This window comes from Carcharhinus amblyrhynchos, chromosome 12 (genome assembly GCF_965287045.1).
Source record: "Carcharhinus amblyrhynchos chromosome 12, sCarAmb.v2.hapA, whole genome shotgun sequence".
NCBI classification, from domain to species: domain Eukaryota; kingdom Metazoa; phylum Chordata; class Chondrichthyes; order Carcharhiniformes; family Carcharhinidae; genus Carcharhinus; species Carcharhinus amblyrhynchos.
In genome coordinates, this window is record NC_137335.1 from 46,406,753 (window position 1) to 46,430,168 (window position 23,416).

Below are 23,416 nucleotides of genomic sequence, written 5' to 3' on the forward strand. Positions count from 1 at the left end.
TGAAGCAAAAGGCTATCGACAATGAATTTACCACCTTGCTTCGTGTTGCCTAAAAATAGATTCAGCTTCCAAAGGTGAAACTTCCACAAAGGACATAGGGCAGCGCAAAGATCAGAAATATAAAAACTTTAAGATGTGAAATGTGGATGCAGCAGGATAAAAAGGTTATGGGTGAATTGTTGATTACATTTGGTTAACCACTTCAGTTTCTAAAGTATTTGATCACAGGAAGTATCAACTGTCGATGTGGGTTATCCACAAAGCGAACAATGTCTTTGGAGGAGAAATGCATCTTGAGTGGTGGCGCAAGATGGGTGATAGCAGATCAGCTGCCTGTTAAATACGACACCTGACATTCAGTTCATTACAATCATTGGAATTAACTATCAGGCTTGGCACAGAGTTGGCAGCCTGTCCGATACCACCCATTTTTTGCCATTGCCGGGGTAAGTTTCTACCCCTTATTCTTTTGAAGTAGGCCCTAGCTAAATGAGATGTTAGTAATATAGTTTATGCACACTAAACTCTGGGAACTCATCCAAACTAAAGTTTTATTTCTTTTAAGATTTCTGAATTTGGATACTTTTTGGTTTATGTATTTTGTTTCTTATGTTGCTTTATTTGTAAAGCACTTAATGCGTTCAGGTTTGCATAAAGAAGATAAGAAAAAATATACAAGCAACATAATGATTTCCTGGCCTTTTGAATATGTAAGTGTAATATTTAAGGGGACATTAAAAGGAATGACTGCTTATTACTATTCCTGAGAAAATCTTAGCATTCTAGTGTAGAAGCTTGTGAACACTTGTTACAATAAGTTACAAAGAGTAATGAATATGTTGGTCTTTAAAAGGAGCACCAGCAAGTCATGAATAAAAAAATGTATTTATGAAGCATTTCTCTCCATTCAAAACTACTGATGTAAACTGTTGGTTAGCCCAAGCATTGAAATAAATGGAGAATACTGCAATGATTATCTCTTTTTCCCCTATTCTATCTTGTTTGGTGATCAAAATGCCAGAGCTCCAAAGTGTATCTTCTGAGCACCAACAAAATTATTGGTTGGGTTACAAGCCAAATAATATGAACTGAGGTCTGGTAAAACATAGCTTGAAGTTCACTTAGAAAGGAAGGGGCTGAAAGTGATAGTGTATTCCTAACCTTTGAATGCTCAGATTTAAAGCATTGTTCATAAAATCATAGAATCCCATTCAGCCCATCAAGTCTGCATTTACAACAATCCCACTCTATCTCGTAATCCCACATATTTACCTTGCTAATCCCCTTGACACTGAGCGGCAATTTTGAATAGTCAATCAACCTAATCCGCACATCTAGGAACTGTGGGACGAAACAGGAGCACCCAGAGGAAACTTACACAGACACCGACAGAACATGCAAGCTCCACAGAGACAGTCACTCAAGGTCAGAATTGAACCCGGATCCCTGGTGCTATGAGGCAGCAATATCAACCACTGTGCCACCGTGCTGCCCTGTTGAATTGTTTGACTTGTTTTTATGAAAAAATGTTTTTAAGACTTTTAAAGCAGTTGACATGCATGTTGTGACAATCTTTGATCAAGAAATGAAAAATGTGCACTGATGGAGAACTGTGATTCAGCTTTAGCATGACAGAGTCATGAATATTGATTGGTGACTTGTGCCAGAATTAGTAAAAAGATTATGTAGTTATCCAAACACTAACAGACAGTTTTATATTTATAACAAAGTTAATACTTGCACAGATTTGGTACTATATTAAGAACTAAGCTAAATGTGTTAATCTGAATTAGAATAAAAACATCGTGGCGGTTTTGATAATGAACATTAAGAACTCATAATGAGGACCAAAATAACTCACAATAAGGCCAAAACTATTGCATTGCAATTGTATTTTCAAAGAGCATCTGGAATAGTCCTGTGTGTCTCATGTGCTGTCAATTTCAGAACCATTCTTCTCAAATCCATCTGATAGCTGAGTTGGTTAACACACTAAACGCTGAGGATTGGAGGTGCACTCACTAATAAGATTACAAATTCTGGTAGTAGCTGAGCTAGACGATTTCAGCTAAAGTACCCCAACTGGACCATTATGCACTGGCGTCTTGTGGAAAGTCCACATATGTGGATGTTAGTTGAAGTGACACCTGATTGTTCCTCTGCTGCATTGTGGAATAGTTTGCCAGCATCCAATATTCACCCTTACATCTAGAATGCGCCCACTTGGGCCAAACACCAGACATCCTTCTGATGCAAGAAATCAAAAATCGAAAGTACTCATTTTCTAAAGGTAACTTGGATATGTACTTAAAAATAAATATTTGAGGAAAAGAAAGTTTCAAAATGCCAACACAGACTCTAATGTCAAAATGATCTCCTTCCGTCGTGTATTATGATAATAAAGAACTGGGCACCAAAATAGAGCACCTTGCTTTATAAATGTAACCAATCCAATTATTTTACACAGATAACAGCCAGCCCAAAAAGTCCACTGCCAATTTTGGCCCAGAAATGCAATGAAAAAGAAAAAGATCAAAGTCACATAATCAGGTGTATACTAATATAAATTGAAAGATGAATTTCATAGTGGTACTGTATTGCTCAATGAATCAAATTATTTAAAGCTGTTGAAGGTATCTTTCCCTGGCACATTTTACAACATTTTTGGCATGAACATTAATTTTATGAAAAGGAAGGAGCCTACTGCACAGAAATCAATCTGCATTTTTTGCCCAAGGTATCAGAATGAATTAATTGCTTTGACATGTGCAATATATAGCTAAATTCACCTCAGGAGAAAAAGAGCTTCATCACAGAAAAGTTACAGTTGCTCTGTTTTGCTGAAAACCTGCTTTAAATTTCTAGAAACTTTGTAGAACAAAGTAAATAAAATGTCCTCAGAAAACAATTGAAAATCCATCCAGCTCAAGTAATAGGGGCAGCAACGTGGCACAGCGGTTAGTACTGCTACCTCACAGTGACTCAAGTTCAATGCCAACCTTGGGTTACTGTCTGTGTGGAGCTTGCATGTTCTCCCCATGTCTGTGTGGGTTCCTTCCAGGTGCTCCAGTTTTCTCCCACAGTCCAAAGTTGTGCAGATTAGGTGGGTTAACCATGCCAAATTGCCCCTTGGTGTCCAATGATGTTATCACCGCATACCAATATACGTGACAATAAATTGAATCAAAGATTTGATGGATTAGCTATGGTAACATGGTGATAAGGTGGGGAATGGGCCTGACCAGGATGCTCTTTTGGAGAGTTGATGGGCCGAATGGCCTTCTTCTGCATAAAGTCTATGGTCCTACATTATGGATTGTTTAACAAAGGTATGTTTTAATAATCAAACTAGAGACTTTATTCGAGATTACACTCCTTCAAAACAGCAATAACCATATGTTGTAGAAACTCTTTCTGCTTATTTGGCTGGTAATAAGGTTTCCTGAACTTATATCCAAGTTGTTTGGTTGGCTGTTTTAGCTAGAGTGAAACCAAACAGACCTGAAACACTCATTTTGTTGACTGTATCTTTTGAGAAATATCATCTTTGACAGGATATAGGGGTCACTAGCAGGGCAACATTGAAGTGGGTGGCTTATTGTCCCAATTCAGGGGGCAGTTAAGAGTCAATCATATTATGTTGATTGGGACCAGGTAAAGATGGTCGATTTCCTTCCCTAAGGGACATTGGTGAACCAGATGGATTCTAACCTGCAAATCTACTGACAGGTGACACACGGCTGCTGAATCTGAGAACATAGTTGAGAGGCACATGCAAAGGAAACACAATCATAAGTGCCCAAGCCTTACTTTGCTGCCGTCATAGAAACAAAATGTTATTAAGTTTTGAGTGGTGAAAATCATGGCATCAATTAATTGCTTTCAAGTTACTATTGATAATTTCAGATGTACGTTGTAAGTATGAATATTGTTATTTCGTGGCTCAAAAATAACTTATGATTATTTTTCATGGTGCTTGAAGGAAATAGCAGCAATATCACAGACAGGCATGAAAAATAATTTATATACTACTAAAGAGGCTCTGTAGACAATTGACAAATGGTGAAATCGTAAGTCAGTCATGGACAAATTCAGTTTACTTAGAAAACAATTCACGGCTTCAGTTTATTATTTAAATAATGAAAAGACAGGCCATTGTGAGGACAGATTTTTCCTTGATATAATTGGACTGAGATTAAAATGGCGACACAAATTCAACCAATAAATAAACTAACGTAAAACTGACAAAATTCTAAATAGAATAATAGCGACAAGCCCAGCATTGCATTTTCGTTATGTCCCATGAGCTAGTTTAAATTTGAACCTCTGTGACGAATTGCAACTTTACATATTAAAAACCATAACTAATTATACTGATTGCAGCACAATCTTATCCATAATAAAAATGCACTCGCTGTTCCAGTTCAGTTCTTAGTGTCATAAAGATTATTTTTCAATATGTTGTCACGGCGCCAGTTTACATTTCTCACTCCATGGCTAATAAGCATATATAAGAAGCCAAGTTAAGCATGGTTATCTAGTGCAGTGGAGCTTCTGTTTATTAACAGGGAGCATTATATGTGGATTCATGGATTCATACTTGTAAATCTCTGCAGACCCTTGGGGGCTGGAAGATTAGATCGTGCCATCCACATTTATCAGATGAAACCTTGCACAGAAAATGATGTGTGTGCTTATTCAGTGCCAGGTAGGCAGAGCACGCCATATTAGAGTGGTCAGAATGTCCTCTGGTCATGGAGGGTGGCCCACCAGAAACAGAAACCTGGTCCCCAATTTGCAGAGGCTATTTCAGACCCCTTCCCAAAAATGATTGGTGCCCGAGCACCATTGTTGTTGCATTCTGTTCTACATCAGGTGCAGAGCAACCAAATCATCGGTCAATTAGTGCTGCCAATAAAAAGGTAAGTTGAAACATTTTTACTAACTTGACCATGGAGTCAGATGGAATAAGAGTGCTCCTTTTGTCTCCACAATAAAAACAGCAGTCCACTAAAGTGCTGCTCCTTCTCGATAACTCCAGCACTCGAATTGCTGTTATTCCAGTGGGTAGCACAGCGAACAGGCAAATTTCATCTGCTGCTTTACAGGTACACTGCCTCATGGGACATGCCTGGCTTCACCAGCATACTGGTCGTGTCCTGATGATGAAAGAGGATCAATTTCATATGATCTTTTTGTCATCATTTTCAACGTCTCAATTTCTGTTTGCTGCTGGTTTTGGGCTTAAAGTTGGTCATGAACAAACATCTGGGCCCCCTAATCTCATCTGCATTATCACTGGGGATGTTTTTAATGAAATCTGCAATTCCCTCACTGGAGATTGAGATTTTTGAACTGTGTGAATGTTAGAACTAGTTGGAAAATTGCCCAATGTGTTATCCAATAAATTTGAGGTTTTTTAACTGTGTGAATGTTAGAATTAGTTGGAAAATTGCCCAATTTGTTATCCAATAAATTTATGTGCATGGGTATATGGAAAATATTTTCAAGTTCGCAGGTCAAAGATGGGGGGTGCAACAGTGAAAAGTTATACTTCCTAAAATTGGAAATGCCTTACCGATTGTTGTAGCGTATTGAACCATTCTGAGGTACCCATACAAGCTAGTAGCAAGCCGTGATGTTTTAGCTAAAACAAATTGTTGTCACAAAACAACATTATTTTTGATTGGTTTGCTTTGACTGACTGATATGTTTTGTCAGGAGTGGATTGTGTAGACCTCCTTTCTGGAAGCTGTGTCTGTAGAAATAATGGTCATGTGATGCAATAATGATAGATGACAACAGCCAGAAGCAAGATACAGTACACATGAAAAGAAAAATCTTTCTATTGCATCAATACAATCATAATGCGGTTTGTTAGAAACCAGTGGTCAATTTGTACGCTGTTTGTAATTATTCTCCTTTTTGGACTACTAGAATGACAATCACGCACAGGCCGTTTTAACAGTTTGTGCGAATCAAATTGTCTTGTGAAGATACTGCAAGTTGTTTTGTCATTCAGTGATTGCAATGAATAGTCCATCCCTGTATCCTAAGTCACTGAAATCTAAAATTTTCAGATCTTGGAGCAAGCATCATTTTCCAAAGATCAGTGCCTTCTATCCCTGGTAAATGGATAAGTTTATACTGTTGCCTGAGTATCTCATTATTTTCTGAAAAAAAGATGCCTGTAGCGTTGAGGTGTTAATGTTTTGATAGCAAACTTCCAGGTATCTTTGGGATAAAATATTGTGATTCTTGTCTGTTTCTGCTGAACAATATGCATCTAAGCCCATCTAAACGCTAGCCCTTTGAATTATTTTACTTTTTATTCAGCCAAAGGCTATGGCCAGTGCATATAGTAAATTGGTGAGCATTTTTTTCAATTCCCTTGCTTCAGAATAAATCAAAGGGCCCTTCTTATATTGCATTAACTTGTATTTGAATGCATACAAATGCAATTTTCCAGTTGTCCCATGCAAATATTTATTTGCTGAAATTGCTTTAACTAATTTGAATCAATGCTGCTGGGATTTAACAGTTTTAGATCAATACAATTTCTCTCATTGTTACGAAATGAATTAGAAGCTTTGATGGCTAGAAATTATTAGTTGCAATATTATTGATCAAATACCAGCTGTTTAAGTTAAGTCCTTTAATTCCTCAGTTAAAATAGTGACAAGAGAATTATATGTAAGTTAATTAATATTGCAAACAGTCATTTTTGGCTTTAGAGCAGAATAGCACATCTGAAACATATAAAAAAGCCAAATCAAAACATAGAAGTCTGCATCACAGAAAAAATACAGTCACTGTGTCTGAACCATTCTCCACAATAGAACAATTAAAATCTATTGCTCTGCTTTCTTCCCGCATCCCCCCATCTTTAAATATTTGTGCACTTTTCCTTTCAAAGGTGCCAGGATCAACTACTCCATCTGGCAAAATATTTCTTGATCCAACTGCCCTCAAAGTAAAAGATTGACTTTGACCTGCCTTTTCTTATTGACAATTTGAAATTGACTACCCCGATCACTGAATGCTTAATCAGTCTTTTCCTGCTCATCTTCTCACAGTCATACTAATGCTAAAAACATCAATCACGTATCCTCCTTGTCTCACTGCTCCAATGAAAACTATGCTATTTCTGAAAACTATCTAGTTCTTGGAATTTTCCGCACAAATTCTAGATGTGGCTTATCACTTATAATTTATGCAGTTTCTTTATTCCCTTTACTGGCTTTGATTTTTCTGCTGATATCACCAGCATTGCTGTGTTATCCAATGAAACTGGGAAAGAAAAGTTTCACTGGACAACTAAAATGAAGGGGTAATTGTCTCCAAATATTATACAGTAACAAAGGCACGAGTTCATTTATTTTGCAAAGAGACAAAGGAATGTTGTATGAAAATGAAATATTCATTTACTGTTATTACTTATGATAATTCCAACCTGACAGTCTTCCCACATATAAAAGCTGTATATAAGCCAAATTAGATTATTGTCTTCTTCATGTAGACAATTAACATTAAAATATCATCTTGATTCTGACCCAGATTTTCGCCACAACGGAGAGCACACACATAGTGGCAAAAATGAAGAAATCGCCCAAAGACAATAGGTTCCACCCCTGAACACAGCACTTGTCAGTTTCACAGCAGCAGGAAAGGGGGTAATTCACATTTTATACATGCAGGGAAGCAGCTGACCATTCAAATCAACAGCTAGCTCCATTGAAGTCTGAGTTTTGTAATCCCGGAGGGTGAAACCCAAAGTTTGTGCATTTCTTTGGATATCCAAGGTTTCATTTTGAAGAGGTGAGTACTGCTTTGGAAAACAAAGTTACTCTGTTGGATCTAGTCCCAGGATGCTTTGGAGAAGTTAAAGACGCCTTTGAAATTACTAAAATTAGGTATGGCTGCATATTTAAAAAGTGTGTAAACTTGTTAACAGTCAAGTTCATTGGAACTATCAATAAATCTGTCAAAATCAACATTCCAAACTGTCAAGAGGATTTGTCAAAAGCATCTGTCATTGAGAATTGTTAAGCTGTCGAGAAATTTAAAAGTCATGCCCTTTAGATCTTTGAAAAAAATTGTCTGCAGTGTTTAAAAATTATAATTACTTGCTATTACACTCTGTTGATATAAGCATGAGGGCTTCCATTTCCTGATTGTCCTATTTTACAATTTGATTATTTTTCAATATGGTGAAGTCTGCAATTGACAGTTCAGTTAGAAATCTATAAAATAAATTTCTGTCCCATCTCTGCATGAATTCTAACATAGGCCCATGCTAGACACTGGGTGAATTGGCATGGTAGATGTAAGGGTAAAGGTGGTGAACAGGCATGTGCTACCATGAGTTGAACTAAGTTGGCAGGGGAGCTATGAAGGGCCATAATGGTGGTTATTCGGGCATTAGATGGCAAGAATAGTATGAGGACCACTGGTGGGTAGAGGGGCATAATTTGGCATGGGAATATGAAGGGCTGGAAGAATAGGCACAGGGAATGAGGTGGAATGGGTTAATACAGATAGGGAATGGGGAGTGTGTGGAGCGTTGAGTGGGTGGGTGAGAGCTAAGGAGATTTTTAAAAATCATTGCCTAAAGTGCCAGAGCCTGGAGGTGGCCTTCTGCTGAGCCCATGTCTGCCACCCAGAATCTTAGCGTGCACCGATCGTCAGTTGTTTCATCAATGATCTTCCCTCCATCATAAGACCAGAAATAGGGATGTTCACTGATGACTGCACAGTTTAGCACAATTTGTGAATCCTCAGTCCTTACCTGAATGCAGCAAGACTGGGACAATATTCAGCTTTGGGCTGATAAGTGGCAAGTAGCATTTGCAACATACAGGTGTCAGACAATGACCATTTCCAATAAGATAAAATCTAACCTTTTCCCCTTGAAATTTAATGGAATTACCATTGTTGAATTCTCCATTATCTGCTTTCTGAGGGTCATTATTGACCAAAAATGGAACTGGACCAGCTATTTAAACACTATAGGAAAACAAGAGAGTAGCTCATCTACAGACTCTCTAGTGTTTGTCACCATCTACAAGTCGTAAGCCAGGAGTGCGATCAAATACTCCCTACTTGTCACGATGAGTGCAGCTCCAACAACACTCAAGAAGCTCAACACCATCCAGGTCAAAGCGGCCCACTTGATTGGCATCTCACCTTCCACCACCTTCGACATTCACTTCTTCCACTACAGATGCATTGTGGCAGCAATGTGTACTATCTACAAGGTGCACTGCAGTAACTCACGATCAACAGTATCTTCCAAACCTGTGACCTTTACCACCTAAAATACAAGGGCAGCCGGCACACAGGAACCATCACCTGTAGCTGCCCTTGAAGTCACACACCATTCTGAGTTGGAACTATATCATTGTTCTTTCACTGTCACTGAGTCACAACCCTAGAACTCCCTTCCTAACAGCACTGTGGATTGCTCCTCTAATACAAGGACTACAGTGGTTCAAGAAGGCAGCTTACCATCACCTTCTCAAAGGCAGTTAGGGATGGGCAATAAATATTGATGTGGTCAGTGATACTCACACCCTGTGAACAAATAATTCAAGAAAAAAATCCTTCTCACTATTTATGGAGTTTCCTGACCCAATGTCTAATATACCTTGCCACCCTGTTCCCTCACTTCCTAACGACTGAAAATCTAACTTCCGGGCAGCCATTTTTAAAATTCAGATTCTCAGAGAAGGGAATTTTATCAGCTCTACACAGCAACTCATGGACAAGAACCCAGGCCTTTGTGTATGATGGCTAAATTATCTTATGATTTATGAAAGTTTGTAGTTTTTATGTACCTTACTATAAATGCTATGGACTTAACTTGCCCCCAAAGATAATTAGAAGGTACTCCTCCAGTTACTGTATTGAGATTATCTTGTTATCAACACGTTTGAAGAACAGTTTCTGCCAGGTTTTGTTTCAATGCAATTTGCCAAAACTGGCCAAACGAGCACAAAAGACCAAGAAATTTCAAACACAATTACATTGAGCATAAAACAAGATTCTGCAGTCTTTTGTGCTGGTTTGAAAAAAAAGATCACACCACAAAACTGGCCATGGCCCAGATTGAATCAATCACCATGCTCAGTTTCCACTAATAGCATCCATTACCAAGCCTTCTAGAAGGTTCTTAAAATCAAGTTTTTTGGGGGGCATGTAGGCATGTTTTAAAAGCTTTTTCTCAAACGAAGAAACGGACCACTACATACCAATGAAACCAATGTATGTATTTGTATAATTTTTATAAAGTAATTTACATTTATTTGCAATTGAGTTACTCGCAGGGGGTTGACTAGATACAGTGATTAAAAATGAATATTTTTTGTGATAAACCCATTGTTAGGTATATTAAGAAAACTGCACCAGATTACCTCTCTTAAAATCGTTGAGCAATATTATTAGTACTTTTTTTTAAACAAAACTTAAGTTCCAAAACAGCTCAATTGCAATGGTTCATGATGTTATATTCAACAATACACAGGTAATCTTGAGCACACACTTGGGACGGGGGAGTGGGGTGGGGGGTGGAAATCTTTCAAAACTAGCACAATTTAGTTTGTGCAATTTGTCAGATCACCTTTTGCACACAAACCATAGCCGTAATGCATTCAAAAAAGGAATGTTAGTGTAGCGGACAATATATTAAACATATAAAACTGATATAACTTCATATTTATCTGGTTTTCAGCAAATAGTGTCATTATTTTAATTTGTTAGCATACAAAGAAAGAACGATGTAAAAACTCATTTGCACGAAGATGAAAGAAAATAGTCGGCATCTGTATTTTCCTGTGATTGAGTCATTATCTACAAGATCTGTTTACATAACTGGGCAATAGCATCAATAAAATGTATTCAGTTTAAATTGTACAATTTGAAGTAGATTACTCTTGGATAATAAAATGTCTTGGAGGCATAAATACACAAATTGAAATGCCACTCTCAAATGCAGTGAAAAAGACTAAAGTACTTGCTTTGCCACAGGCTCCTTCTGTTAGCTTAGCTCTGACACGCAACAGATTTTATCTTCTGAATGCCATTTTCCATCAATTCTGGCGCCTATGGCTTTGAGTTTGCAAGCTCTCATCTAAACAATGACCTCTCTTCCATTGTTCCAGTTGGTTGACTTCAAACCATGCATAACTCTGAGAAAATATGATGACACTTTCCTACCCCTAGACATTTTGATGCAAGGGACAGACATTGAGAAAGCACCTTTTCAAACTCTATCAAATTTTAAATGGAAATGCTTTATTTATATAAAAAACTATCATTATTATTATTAAAAATACATAACTCCATGTCAATGCAGCAAATTTGAAGTACATTGTGTATTGAAATTCGGATTATTGTTAAAAAAAAAACTGATTTTATAAACAGAAATTGATAAATTAGTTGGGCAACATTGTTGGAAAGGTATCTATTTAGAATATAATCAAGACTTGAATGCAGCAACTAAATATGTCCACCTGCAAAGCTCTTTAACTATCAAGTTCTAATTCTCTGCTGGTCACACAGGAATATTACTGCTGGTTTCACACAATTGTTGCTGATGTGTCCCTCTGCACTGATCAGAATAAATACTGTGGGGCTTAATTAGACAGTCCCTGAAAATGGGAGCAGGAAATGTGTCATTAACCCATGCTCGTTGATTGCGATGGAGGCGGCATGCCAATTTCATGCTGCCTGCTCATTTTAATGATTTAAGATGCAGCCAGTGCTGGCTGTGCTTTTCATTGGCTGGACATATCAGCAGGGGAATAATATAGTGAGAGGCAAGCTAACTTTTATCATTAAAGCTTGTCTTCACTGCTTGAAGCCAGTTTACATCTCTTACAGGAAGGTGTGTGGTAGTGGGAGTCATGATTGAAAATAATCTGACCCAGGAAAGATTGAGGAATGGCACAACATGGGAGAGCACACACTTCAAAGATTTCAGATGCTCCACTGGATGTCTCTGGAGAGGAAGTGGAAATAAGATGTCCTGAATCTGCAGGGAGAGCAGGAGGCCCTGCAGACACCCAATCAAAAGACAGTGACAATAGATCACTGTGGATGTCATTTTCAGGATTCAAACTTGAGGACCTATATACAGTGCCACAAGCAGTTCAATTAACTCATGCATGAAGTCAAGGACAGTGAATGCTTCTTCAAATGCCATATCTTACCTGCTGCACCTGTAGCCTTAGCCACTGCTTAAACTACCACATGCAAATTACTCATCTAGCAACAATCTCTGTCTCATATCTAACATAAATATGCTTCACTTCAAGCTCACACATTTACCACTGCTGTAAACCTCACACCCTCTTTCTCAGCTATTCAACCATAACAGCCACATCATCCAAAAGATTGAACAACACTCACTGATATATTTCCCTCTTACTTGCAAGACAATGTAAAACCTCACACACTCAATTCCCTCTTTGCCAGCTATTCAACCATGACAGCCACATCATCCAAAAGATTGAAAAACACTCACTGATATATTTCCTTCTCACTTGCTGGACAATGTGTTGCACACCCAGAGATAGCAGGAACTAATTGGAAGGTGAGAGGCATACCTGCATGTCTTTACCAAGGAGGAGATGATGCTGGCTACTGTTGGGATGTGCACTGCTGAGTCTATTTCAGTAGAAGGGCTGAAGCCATTGAACGTTACAATATGCTGCCTTCCTCTTGGATCCCATTTCCCTTTCATCCTACAATTTTGAGTTGTAAGCTGTAGATGGTATAAACACATACCTCTTACTTCCATCACCACCTCCTGCAACTCCCAAAACCACAATATTTCCCATGTCCTTTCTCCCTGCAATGATCAGACAATGGAGGAACAACAAGAAGAAGGTGATGATGAAGACAACTATCACTTGATTTCACAATTGCAAGCACCAGCTCAGATACTTGCATGAATCCTGGAAGACAGACTAGAGCCAAGATCTGCATATGGTGAGACCATAGGCTGCAGCTAGGAAAGGGGACAAGGGCAGCATAGGTGCCAACCAACAATGAATTCATATGGACAAGTGAGGACTTTGGAGTCGCCCACACAAGATGAGTACGCTAATCAAAATGCTTGGTTCATTGGAAAACCTGTCACAGAGAATGGAGCAGTCTTGCAAAATTTGGGAAAGAGTTTTGCAGTATTTGGGGCCCAACCTTTCTAGCATGGAAGTGTTGACCAGCTTTGTGTACACACTTGTTGGCCCAACCAAGATGCATAGCTGGAATTTCTTGGCTGGGTCGCAAACTCTATACCAACCTCAGTTGTGGGTTGGGAACCCCAAAGTTCTTTTTTGGCCATGAGTTGCACATGATCATCTTGGAAGTGGCCAATAAAGAAGGCACCTTCAATTAAGTTTGGTGGGCAAACTAATGAAGTAGAAGGCCACATGTGAGAATTTGCAGCTATGTCCTGCCACTAGCCCCGCTGGGAGATATAAGCACTTCTGAGCCTGGCGGGAGATCGCGAGGGTGCCTCAAAATAAAGACAGCATCGTGAAAAGTTCAAAATCTCTCATCGCCGTACTTGTTCTGCCATCATGGTGGAAGATTCACCTCATTGGTGTCTCAGTTACAGCACAAGCAACAGCTATAAAACATCCGAGTACTGCAGCAGAAACTAAGGTTGAAGTCATGCAAGCTGAAACTGCTACTGCCATGGTTCTGGATTATCATATGCAAAAGGGCCTTAGGATGTCACAGCAATCTAGCATTTGTGCTGCTGCAGATTACTTGAATTATTGAGGCTCTGCATTGAGGAAGCTTCAGTGGCTTCATAATGCACAAATCTCTCTCAGGATGACGGCTTTCATCCTCATGTGCCTGCTCTGCCATTGCTCATAGTGTTGCTTCTAAGGCAGCCACACCTGACAGCTGCTGCCCATGCTGAGTTGCTGACATCTACCCCCATGGCACCTACACTGAAAGTCAACAGCCTCACACCAACTATGCTGAAACCCCTATAACACTGTGTAGTAGCACTCAGACGGGCTAGGAACTTGTAAAACAGGGACCAAGGGAATATATCAAGATATTTAATTGATTTGTGCACGATTTGATATGAATTTGTGAATAAATTTGGTTTAGAATGTTTATTTTGTGAAGGCTTTTACCTTGGATTTATGGCCAAGCAGATGCTGTGATAGGCAGTAACAGAGAACAGGATGGCATGGAACTGTTAATGAATGGGGAATTGGGATTATAGTTACTTGTATTGAAGTGGAATGAGTTTTTGCAGAAAACATGGACAGAAAGTAGAGTCTGGTTGCCTCCTCTCCTTTCTTTTCCTCCTCCCCTACCCTCTCGTCATGCTTCTTTCTTCTTATTTATTCTCTGTACAATTGATGGCAGACTGATCAAGGAAATGGAAGCATTTCCCTGGATTGTACATGACCTCTAGGACCCCAGTGTTCTGGCAAAAAGCAGGTCCTGAGCTTGCGCTTATCAACAGCGGAATCAGTTCACTGATTTTACTGCAGCCAGCGCAAAGTCTTGTGGCACAGTGGTAGCCAGAACCTCTGGATACAAGTCCCATGCTGGCACTTGGTGGTCACAGAAGGAGCATTCATGACGCAGTTCAACAGATTGATAATCAACCAGGAATCCTTCCATTGCTTCCCGATATTTCCCAGTGTGAAGATGCACTAAAAAAATCTGCAGGCCGACTCCTAGTTGGCTGCCTGCTGTCCAATTAAAGGTGGCAGGCAGCCAATTAAACCGCCAGCAGCTCTCAAGCCTCAGCAACACTGCAGGAGAGCAAGTCACTGCTGAGACATGCAGGAGGCAATGAGAGCTCGGACGATTATGTGCTTATTTAAATAAAGAAATATTCAAGGAGCTGAGGGTCAGAGGAGAATTACCACCAGGGATCTTCATGACTCCCATTTGTGTTTTGGAGCCCATGGCTCCGACTGCCCCCGTCCCCCAAAGCCATCGCAATTAGCAGCAATTTAGAAAATTGCATGTATAATTAAGGTAGAAATGATTACACATCAATAATTTTGGAGCCAATATAATGTACGGCTCAAAGTTAAAATGTTATATACTTTTAGAATTTAGCGTCGCAGGGCTGATGAAAAGCGACACATCGTCATCAACTGCGATTAGATTCCTTCAGGACAGCTTTAAATGTTATGACATTATGATTTTGGAACAACCTGTAACCATACACTTTTATTCAGGCTCTTTAGAGATCAGTAAAATATCACTATCAAGCAAATAAAAAGGGGCTTCTCTCAACAAGTAAGAACTGATCCATAAAAGATGTTTGAAGTAACCTAATTTTAATCAGCCAATATGCTAGATTATGTTAAAAGTTCTCGTTCATTGAGGGCGGCATGGCGGCACAGTGGTTTGCACTGTTGCCTCACAGTTCCAGGGATCTGGGTTCAATTCTGCCTTCAGGTAACTGTCTGCATGGAGTTTGCACATACTCCCCATGACTGTGTGTGTTTCCTCCAGGTGCTGTGGTTTCCTCCCACAGTCCAAAGATGTGCTAAATTGCCGCTTAGTGTCAAGAAGATTCACAGGGTCAATATGTGAGGTTCACAGAGAAAGGGCCTGGGGGGATTGATGTCTGTGCAGGTTTGGTGGGCTGAATCATCTCTTTCTGCAATGTGTGGGTTCTATAATTTCATCACTAGAGCCTTGGACCCTGCAAGTTCTAATTTTCCTCTCACCTTCAAAATCATATTAGCAGATTCAACATTTGAGAAAATAACCTACCAATTGGGATTCTATGTGCTAAGACTTCCATTCATTTGATTTTATAAATCATACTAAGGGATGTGGTGGTATGGTGAAGATCTGGGTTTAGCAATATAAAGATACTGTCCAAGATATTGGATCACCATCCATTATATATCATTCCAAAAGTAAAGTTTTGAATGTTTTTGTTTGTTTGATCTAGTATAACAGCAGGAGGAGGATGCTGTGAGGTTAGGCTATGGTTTGTTCTTGAACTGATTGATTGAGAAGTGTAGGGTTGGGGAAGGGAAACTTATTGGAAGATCCCTTTGTCTTTGAGATATATACACTTGTGAGTTTCATGAGGATTAGAATTAGAGGCAGCAGCTGTACAAATGTCCTAGAATCTTTTCATAGGTTGGGTCCCTGAGGAGAAGCTTGAAAGGGGGGAAGAGAAAGGAAATATTTGCCACGAGGTACTTTTAAACAACACTGACAATCCTCTTCATGCTTGTTCTGCTCAAAGCAATGATCTAACTTCACATAACACAAGTAAACATGGGGAACTGTCTTTTGGATGGGACATTTAAACCCATCAGCACTTGGAGGTGGGTGTAACTGATCCCTGATCCATTGGTAATATTTGCAGAAAAGTAGATATGTTAGTTATTCCTCAAGCAACACCGGCAAAACACCGAGGCCAGAATTCTCTGACCTTGTCCATGGCTGGGGTTCTCCAGTCCCGCTGGAGATTTGGTTGAGTGTTAGATACTCCATTCTCACTGGCAGCAGGGTGGGGTGGACAACTTTGCCGTACAAAAAGGCAAGAGAACCCCAGCCTTTATCCAGTCATTTATCTCATTGTTGTTTGTGGTGCTTTGGTAAATGGTAATGGTAAATGGTAAATGATCATCTATATAAATGGTAAATAGCCTCAGCTATTTACCATTTATATAGATGACCTGGAGGAGGGAACCGAGTGTATGGTGTCGAAATTTGCTGATGACACCAAGATTGGTGGAACGGCAAATTGCGCAGAGGGTGTGGAGAGTCTGCAGAAGGATCTAGATAGGCTGAGCGAATGGGCCAGGAACTGGCAAATGGAATTTAATTTTGGCAAGTGCGAGGTGGTCCACTTTGGTAGGAAGAATGGTAGGAAGGATTATTACTTACGTGGAGAAAAACTGCAGCAGGCAACGGTGCAGAGGGACCTCGGGGTCCTTGTGCATGAGTCGCAAAAACCCAGCTTGCAGGTGCAGCAGGTGGTCAGGAAGGTGAATGGGATGCTGGCCTTCATAGCGAGGGGGATTGAATATAAAAGTAGGGGGGTCTTGCTGCGGCTATGTAGGGCATTGGTGAGGCCGCAGCTGGAGTACTGTGTGCAGTTTTGGGCACCGTACTTACGCAAGGATATTTTGGCCTTGGAGGGAGTGCAGAGGAAGTTTACTAGGCTGATGCCGGAGTTGAGGGGGTTGAGCTATGAGGAGAGGCTGAATAAACTAGGCTTGTACTCGTTAGAGTTTAGAAGAATGAGGGGAGATCTCATTGAGACGTATAAGATGATGAATGGGATGGATGGGATAGAGGTGGAGAGACTCTTCCTGCTCAGAAAGGACAGTAGGACTAGGGGGCACAGCCTCAAGATAAAGGGGGGGTGGTTTAGAACGGAGTTGAGGAAGAATTTCTTCACTCAAAGGGTGGTGAATCTCTGGAATTCTCTGCCCGTTGAAGTGGTGGAGGCTACCTCGCTACATATTTTTAAGACGCGGGTTGATGGGTTTTTGATAAGAGAGGGGATTAAGGGTTATGGGGAGAGGGCGCGAATGTGGAACTGAGCCACGACAGATCAGCCATGATCTTATTGAATGGCGGGGCAGGCTCGAAGGGCCAGATGGCCTACTCCTGCTCCTATTTCTTATGTTCTTATGTTCTTTCTATGTGCAACTTGGCTGTTACATTTGTCTACATTGGAACTAAAAGTGATTACATTCTGAAATACTTCTTTGAATGTGAGGCATCTTGGGAAGCCCTGATGACATGAAGAGTGCTATATGAATGCAGTTTCTTCCTTCCCTCCATATCTTTAATTTTCATATATTGAACAAGAAGCACTCATTTAAATGCAATGTATTCCCAACTGAGTTTGTGCAGAGTGTGTGTTCTGCTGCAGTTAGCCTTAAAGTTGCACACAAAATTAGGCAGGATTAACTTGTTTTTTTATCCCCTCCCAACTTCTACCCAACATCTCTCCTGATGGATAAGCCAAGACTGAAAGATTAATTGGGAAAATCATAGATGCAAATCTGTGTGCTGCTTTTAATTGTGGTGTGCTACTTTGAGATGTCAATCTGCCACACCACAGGATGATATGGAAAGCACATTAATTTGCGATATAAATAATTTCTCAGTTTTCATATCTGCAATCCCTTCCTTGTACTTTCATCTGCTTGCATTTGTATTTTATGGTTGTGAAAGTAAAACTTTCATAGTACAGCAATGAGCTAAGTTCACCAAAGGGAAATCAGTCACAATCTGTAGATACCAAGGACTAAACTGCAGCTGGAAAATAATTGATGGATTTAGATGATACCATAAGCCACATTTGAAACTTGATCTCTTGATAAAGATCATATGAACCTCAAATGAGTTGACAGCCTTGAACTCCTCATCACAAGTTAGGATTGCTTCAATTGATTTCCTGATATCGGCTATTAAAACAGTTCAGTTCCCTAGTTACACATTTGGAAACTATCCTTTTGTTAATTGTTACTTTATGCTGAAGCCAGCAGCTAGGGTGTTTCACACCTTTATTAGCTAATGCTGACATTCAAAGAAGTATATTAATTCCCAGTATTTACCATTAGAATATTGCTAATGAGTCCTGATGTTGACTTAATATACACATGTATAGTCAATGGTGGTTTGCTTTTCTAAAAATAATGTCACATTTGTATTTTCTGTTTTTATGAATTACACAGAGTCTAGTAGCAGTTGGTGTTCAGTTGTAAAAACCAAAAACTGTAACTTAATGATAGATAATCAAATCAAAGTTTTCACTTAAAACAGCAGTAATGAATCGAAGGTTTGCTATAGTGGCTTTGAATATTATCCGGACATCTTGTTTGGTGCAGCATTCTAACACAGCCAGGTAGTCCATTGATCTGTACTTATTGCAGGGTAGTTTAACTTGCATTGACACATTTCTGTGACCTAAGCAAGCAAACATTGTGGTGTAGTATTACAAATGCTGATTTCCAGTACAATGTTATTTCTTGTTTAATATTGCACCATTGATGATGCAACACACAATATGGGAAGGACAGTGAAGGCTGTTGTTTCTTAGGTGTGACCTGGTAGCTAAATAATGTGAACAAAGCGGACAGAAATAAAAAAGGGGTATTTGTCAAGATAAAATATATACCCTGGAGTTTGAATTGTTTTTCTGTAGCTCCAGCTTCTTATCTGTCTCCTTCATTGCTTTTCAACGATGATGCTGCTGTTTCATGTCAAATGACTGACACCTTTATTTGAGAAAGGGCAAAATAGAATTAGCTTTCAACAGTGACAATATAGTACATTGGGAAAGAAAGAACACATGCCAGTTGGCTTGACATGGCTAGTCTATCCCATCTGACCTGCAGGTATGAAGATATGATTAAGATTTTTTTTTTCCGCTGCTTTTTCTCAATTCTACTGCAGATTTTAGTTCTGAATCAAAGGATTGACCTCTTTCACTTTTTCGCTGCTTTCTCAGATTGTGTTAAATTACTGTTATTCCCTTGAAGTCTACCTGTTCATACAGAATTAATACACTACAAAATAGTGACAAAATATTGTCTACTCGGTGGAAGAATGGAGCTATGTGGAATTCAATCAGCAATGGCAATGTCACAGCAAAATACTTGGGTGATCATCTTTTATCCAAAACAAATCCTTTTCAAGCCAACTTCTAATAAAGTGGCAAACAAGTTTCATGCTAGAAATCTGTGCACAATAACAGATGATGCATGTCAGTCAGAGTCAGCAGGATACATTTTGACAACTGTGTGGTGAAGCCCAGGCCTCTATTGGAATAGTTCATATTTAGAAAAGAAAAGTGAACTGTACAATCAATTACACGTTACTCAAAGAAAACAGTAAAGGGACACTAATACAAAAGAAATATTAATTTGTGATCTCTCATACTGATACCTATATTATCTTAAATGCCTTAATCTTTTTCTTTTATTTTGTTTTCTGAGTGTGGGCAACTCTGGTAAAGCCATGCTAATAGTGACAGGTTGACTTGTTTTAGCAGAATAAACTTTCAATTATTTGGGAAATGTTATTGAACTGCTTGTACCACAGTTGCATAATATGATGCAGCAGATAGTTGTTTCTACATATTGTTTTAAATTTGAAAGCACATAGTGGACTATGTCAGGATTACAACCAACAGGTAGCTAGGTCACCATTGGTGTGACTGGTTGGAGGGAATAATTTAACACGTTACAGTAATTTGTTGACAGTCGACCCATACGTGAGCTGTTTGGGGAAGAGCTATGGGCCTGACTGACTTGAGAGTGAATCGTACAAATTTCTTATAAAACCAATTTAAATGGAAGTGTTAACTCATAAAATTCTGAACGTGTGTAAATTTTAAAACAAAAATCGGGAAGACACAGGCAAACAGATATTTGTGTGTGTTCCTAAATAATATATTGTGCAGTGATCATGGAATAAATCCAAATTCATTAAATGATTTTTTTAATCTGAATGATTTGGAGTGTAGAATTTAATTCAATTAGAAACAAACAAAAATATTTTAAATTACTTTGTTGTGTGTTTTTAATTAATCAGTTGCTTAAGGCATGATGTCAACCAAGAAAGAAATGGACTGTTAAATTTACAGTTGCTCTTGTCAAAGCCTCATTTGCTTCATATTAAAGTTGATATTTGTTACCTGCATTTGTGCTTTTTGTATAGTACTTACTAATACACAATAATTTTGTATTACTGCTGATAATCAGCCTAATGGATTTTTAAGACCTATTAGCATTCATTTTGCCACTTTCTGCTTCCCTAATTTGAGTGATTTAATGTGTTTTATTTTAATTTTGGAATACAAAAACCAAATTAACATTAGTTGTGTCTTAAGGCATGGAAGGAGTAGTATGTGTCACAGGCATTAAGCTTTCATAGTCTTTTATTCAAGAGACTAATATGGAGAAGAATTGCAGAGAACACAAATAAATCCTACAACTGAAGCAAGGTTTAACTAGTTAATATGGGCTCTCTTCAAAACTAGCAGACAGATGAATATTTTTGTAAAGCTGTTATATGATATGATTTAATTTGTTGTTTTGGTTATGTCGATAATATAACTTCAATAACTTAGTTGGCGATGCAGCTTTCTAATTCTTAATTAATACAATAATTCTGTTTGCTAAAAAAAATTAAATGCCTGAAAAATTTGAAATGTTGTAGATAGCATTTCTTAAACTTCCAAATTCAAAAATTCATGTGACAACTGTATAGCTCAAGCTTTAAGTATTAACCTTTAACCTTTGACCTTACAGATTTTAACCAATGAAATGTCTCTTTAAACTTTAAAGGAAACAATGATAACGAACGCCTGGCGATTGCTAGACAGCGAATCCCATATCGACTTGGTCGAGTAGTTGATGATTGGCTACTCGACAAAGGTAAAAACATTGATTAAAACTTCAAATAAAAAATAATTTGAACATAACCAAGTAGTGTTGGATTGTAACACTAATAAACTTAAAATATAAATTGCCAGTAAAATTAAATAAAACAAAATGTTTTAAACAGTAGTTAGAAATATTTGCATTGCGTGTTGAATAATTATTTTCCCATTATGAAATATCAGCAGTTTAATAAGCATACCCCATTAACTTAAGGTTAAAGGGACTGTTAAATATAGTCTTCTAATTGTGATCAATGTACAACATTAATCTTAGACATTTAACAAACAGTGATAAATCCTGTACAGAAAATGTTTACTATGTCTAAATTTAGTTATTAAAGGATGTACAATTAGCTGTGATCCATTTTTTTCATTGCTGCAACAACGTCCTTTTAAACTATAGATAACTTAAATAGTGTTTCATGTGAATTGGAAAGAAGATCTGAAGTCCCTTTAACGTTTACTTCAAACATTTGAAGGAATTGTGGTTTGAAAAGAAGTTAACAATATAAAATGACATTTGCTGCATGCTTTTTGCTGTGCAAAAACTGAACCCTTTATAAAAGTATGATAAATGATTTTTTGTCAGAAAAGATCAAAAAAGTGGTACTGTTGCAAAGGTTTCTTCTTTTGGAGTGAAATGTTCCACGTAATTTTCTCATTTTTATGTGTCACATGTTATTTCACATTTGCATTTACAGTTTTGTTTCTCATTTTAACCCAAAGGAAGGCTTGCTGGAAGGCAATCAAAAGTCATCATAAGATCTCACGATGTGTTCTGTTATTTTTTGTGAAGCAACATCTTCTACTATGGTTAAATTCTTCTCTAAATTCAGTAAAAATTGCTTTTGAAAGAAGGCTGTGCAAAGCAAAGTGGGAAGCCGTACATCTGATTGCCCTTTAAGCAACCAAAAGAAATGAAATTCCTCTAAGAAAGTCTGCATCTCTCACATTTCATCCACGAGCAATAAATTGCTATTCATAGTTTTCTTCGGTAATTTATTGCGGTCATTAACCACCTCATGAGTTATTTGTTTCTTCACATAACTGTAAAATAAAATTCCTAATTAATTAAGTCCACATTCAACATTTTTCCTATATATGTAACGATGTTTTCACAGGACGGCAGCTTACAATCTTCAATAGCCAAGAAACTATAAAAATTGGTGGCAAGGACAAAGCTCGTCCATTCCAGGGACAGCTAACTGGTCTGTACTACAATGGCTTGAAAGTACTTAATATGGCAGCAGAAAGTGCCCCAAACATCAAAATAGAAGGAAATGTGAGATTAGTAGGGGAAGCGTCCTCAATGACAACAGAAACAACAACCACATCAAAACCAGCAGAGATATCAACCACCATTATGGAAACTACAACCACCATGGCCACTACTACCACCAGAAAAGGGAGGTCTACAACCACAAGAGATGTTATGACTCAGGTAAGTAACCCCAGATTTTGTTTTCTTCTTTGGGTGTTTTTTTTTAATGGATGAAATTTTGTATTAAAATAGTGTCTTTAATATTATGTGTTATTCTGAGGACCGTGGAAAGACATGATATGAAGTTTCTGTAAAAACTATTATTAAGAATCAGTGCTGTTTATTCAACTATTGTTTCCTGCGTCAGAGAGATATTTCCATTTTAGTCATTTTGTAATGTGAAGTACCTATTAAGGTAACTAGATAAAGTGATTGCTTCAGCCCCACTGTCAAGTTAATGTCAAGTAAGTTCTGAGTTTTCTTTTTAACAATAAGCCTTTACAGTCATCTCATGTTGAGAATTATATGATATAATTATTGAAAATCAACTAACAAGGGGCATTTGGAAGACATTGGTGACCAAGACAAGCAAATCAGGTTGGATACTCAATATAAGTTTCAAAATGTGAAAAGATTATTTTGTTGAACAAAGGAATAGCAGGTCTTAAACAGCAATAAATTTTAAATGCACATAAAAGCACTCTTATGGTCCTCTAGAGCATTATTGCCCAGAAATT

At 38.3% G+C, this 23,416-nt stretch overlaps 1 protein-coding gene across 3 annotated transcripts in view; it reads left to right on the forward strand.

The window, feature by feature from the left end:
* Positions 1-23,416, forward strand: part of nrxn1a (neurexin 1a) — a 1,747,513-nt gene that overhangs the window by 1,583,598 nt on the left and 140,499 nt on the right. For 2 of the 3 annotated variants that reach the window (XM_080200471.1, XM_080200468.1), the window contains 2 exons: positions 21,324-21,413; positions 22,540-22,859. In XM_080200471.1, the coding sequence (XP_080056597.1) occupies positions 21,324-21,413; positions 22,540-22,859 (410 nt within the window). The remainder of the gene's footprint in view (positions 1-21,323; positions 21,414-22,539; positions 22,860-23,416) is intronic. The other variant, XM_080200469.1, reaches the window with a different exon arrangement.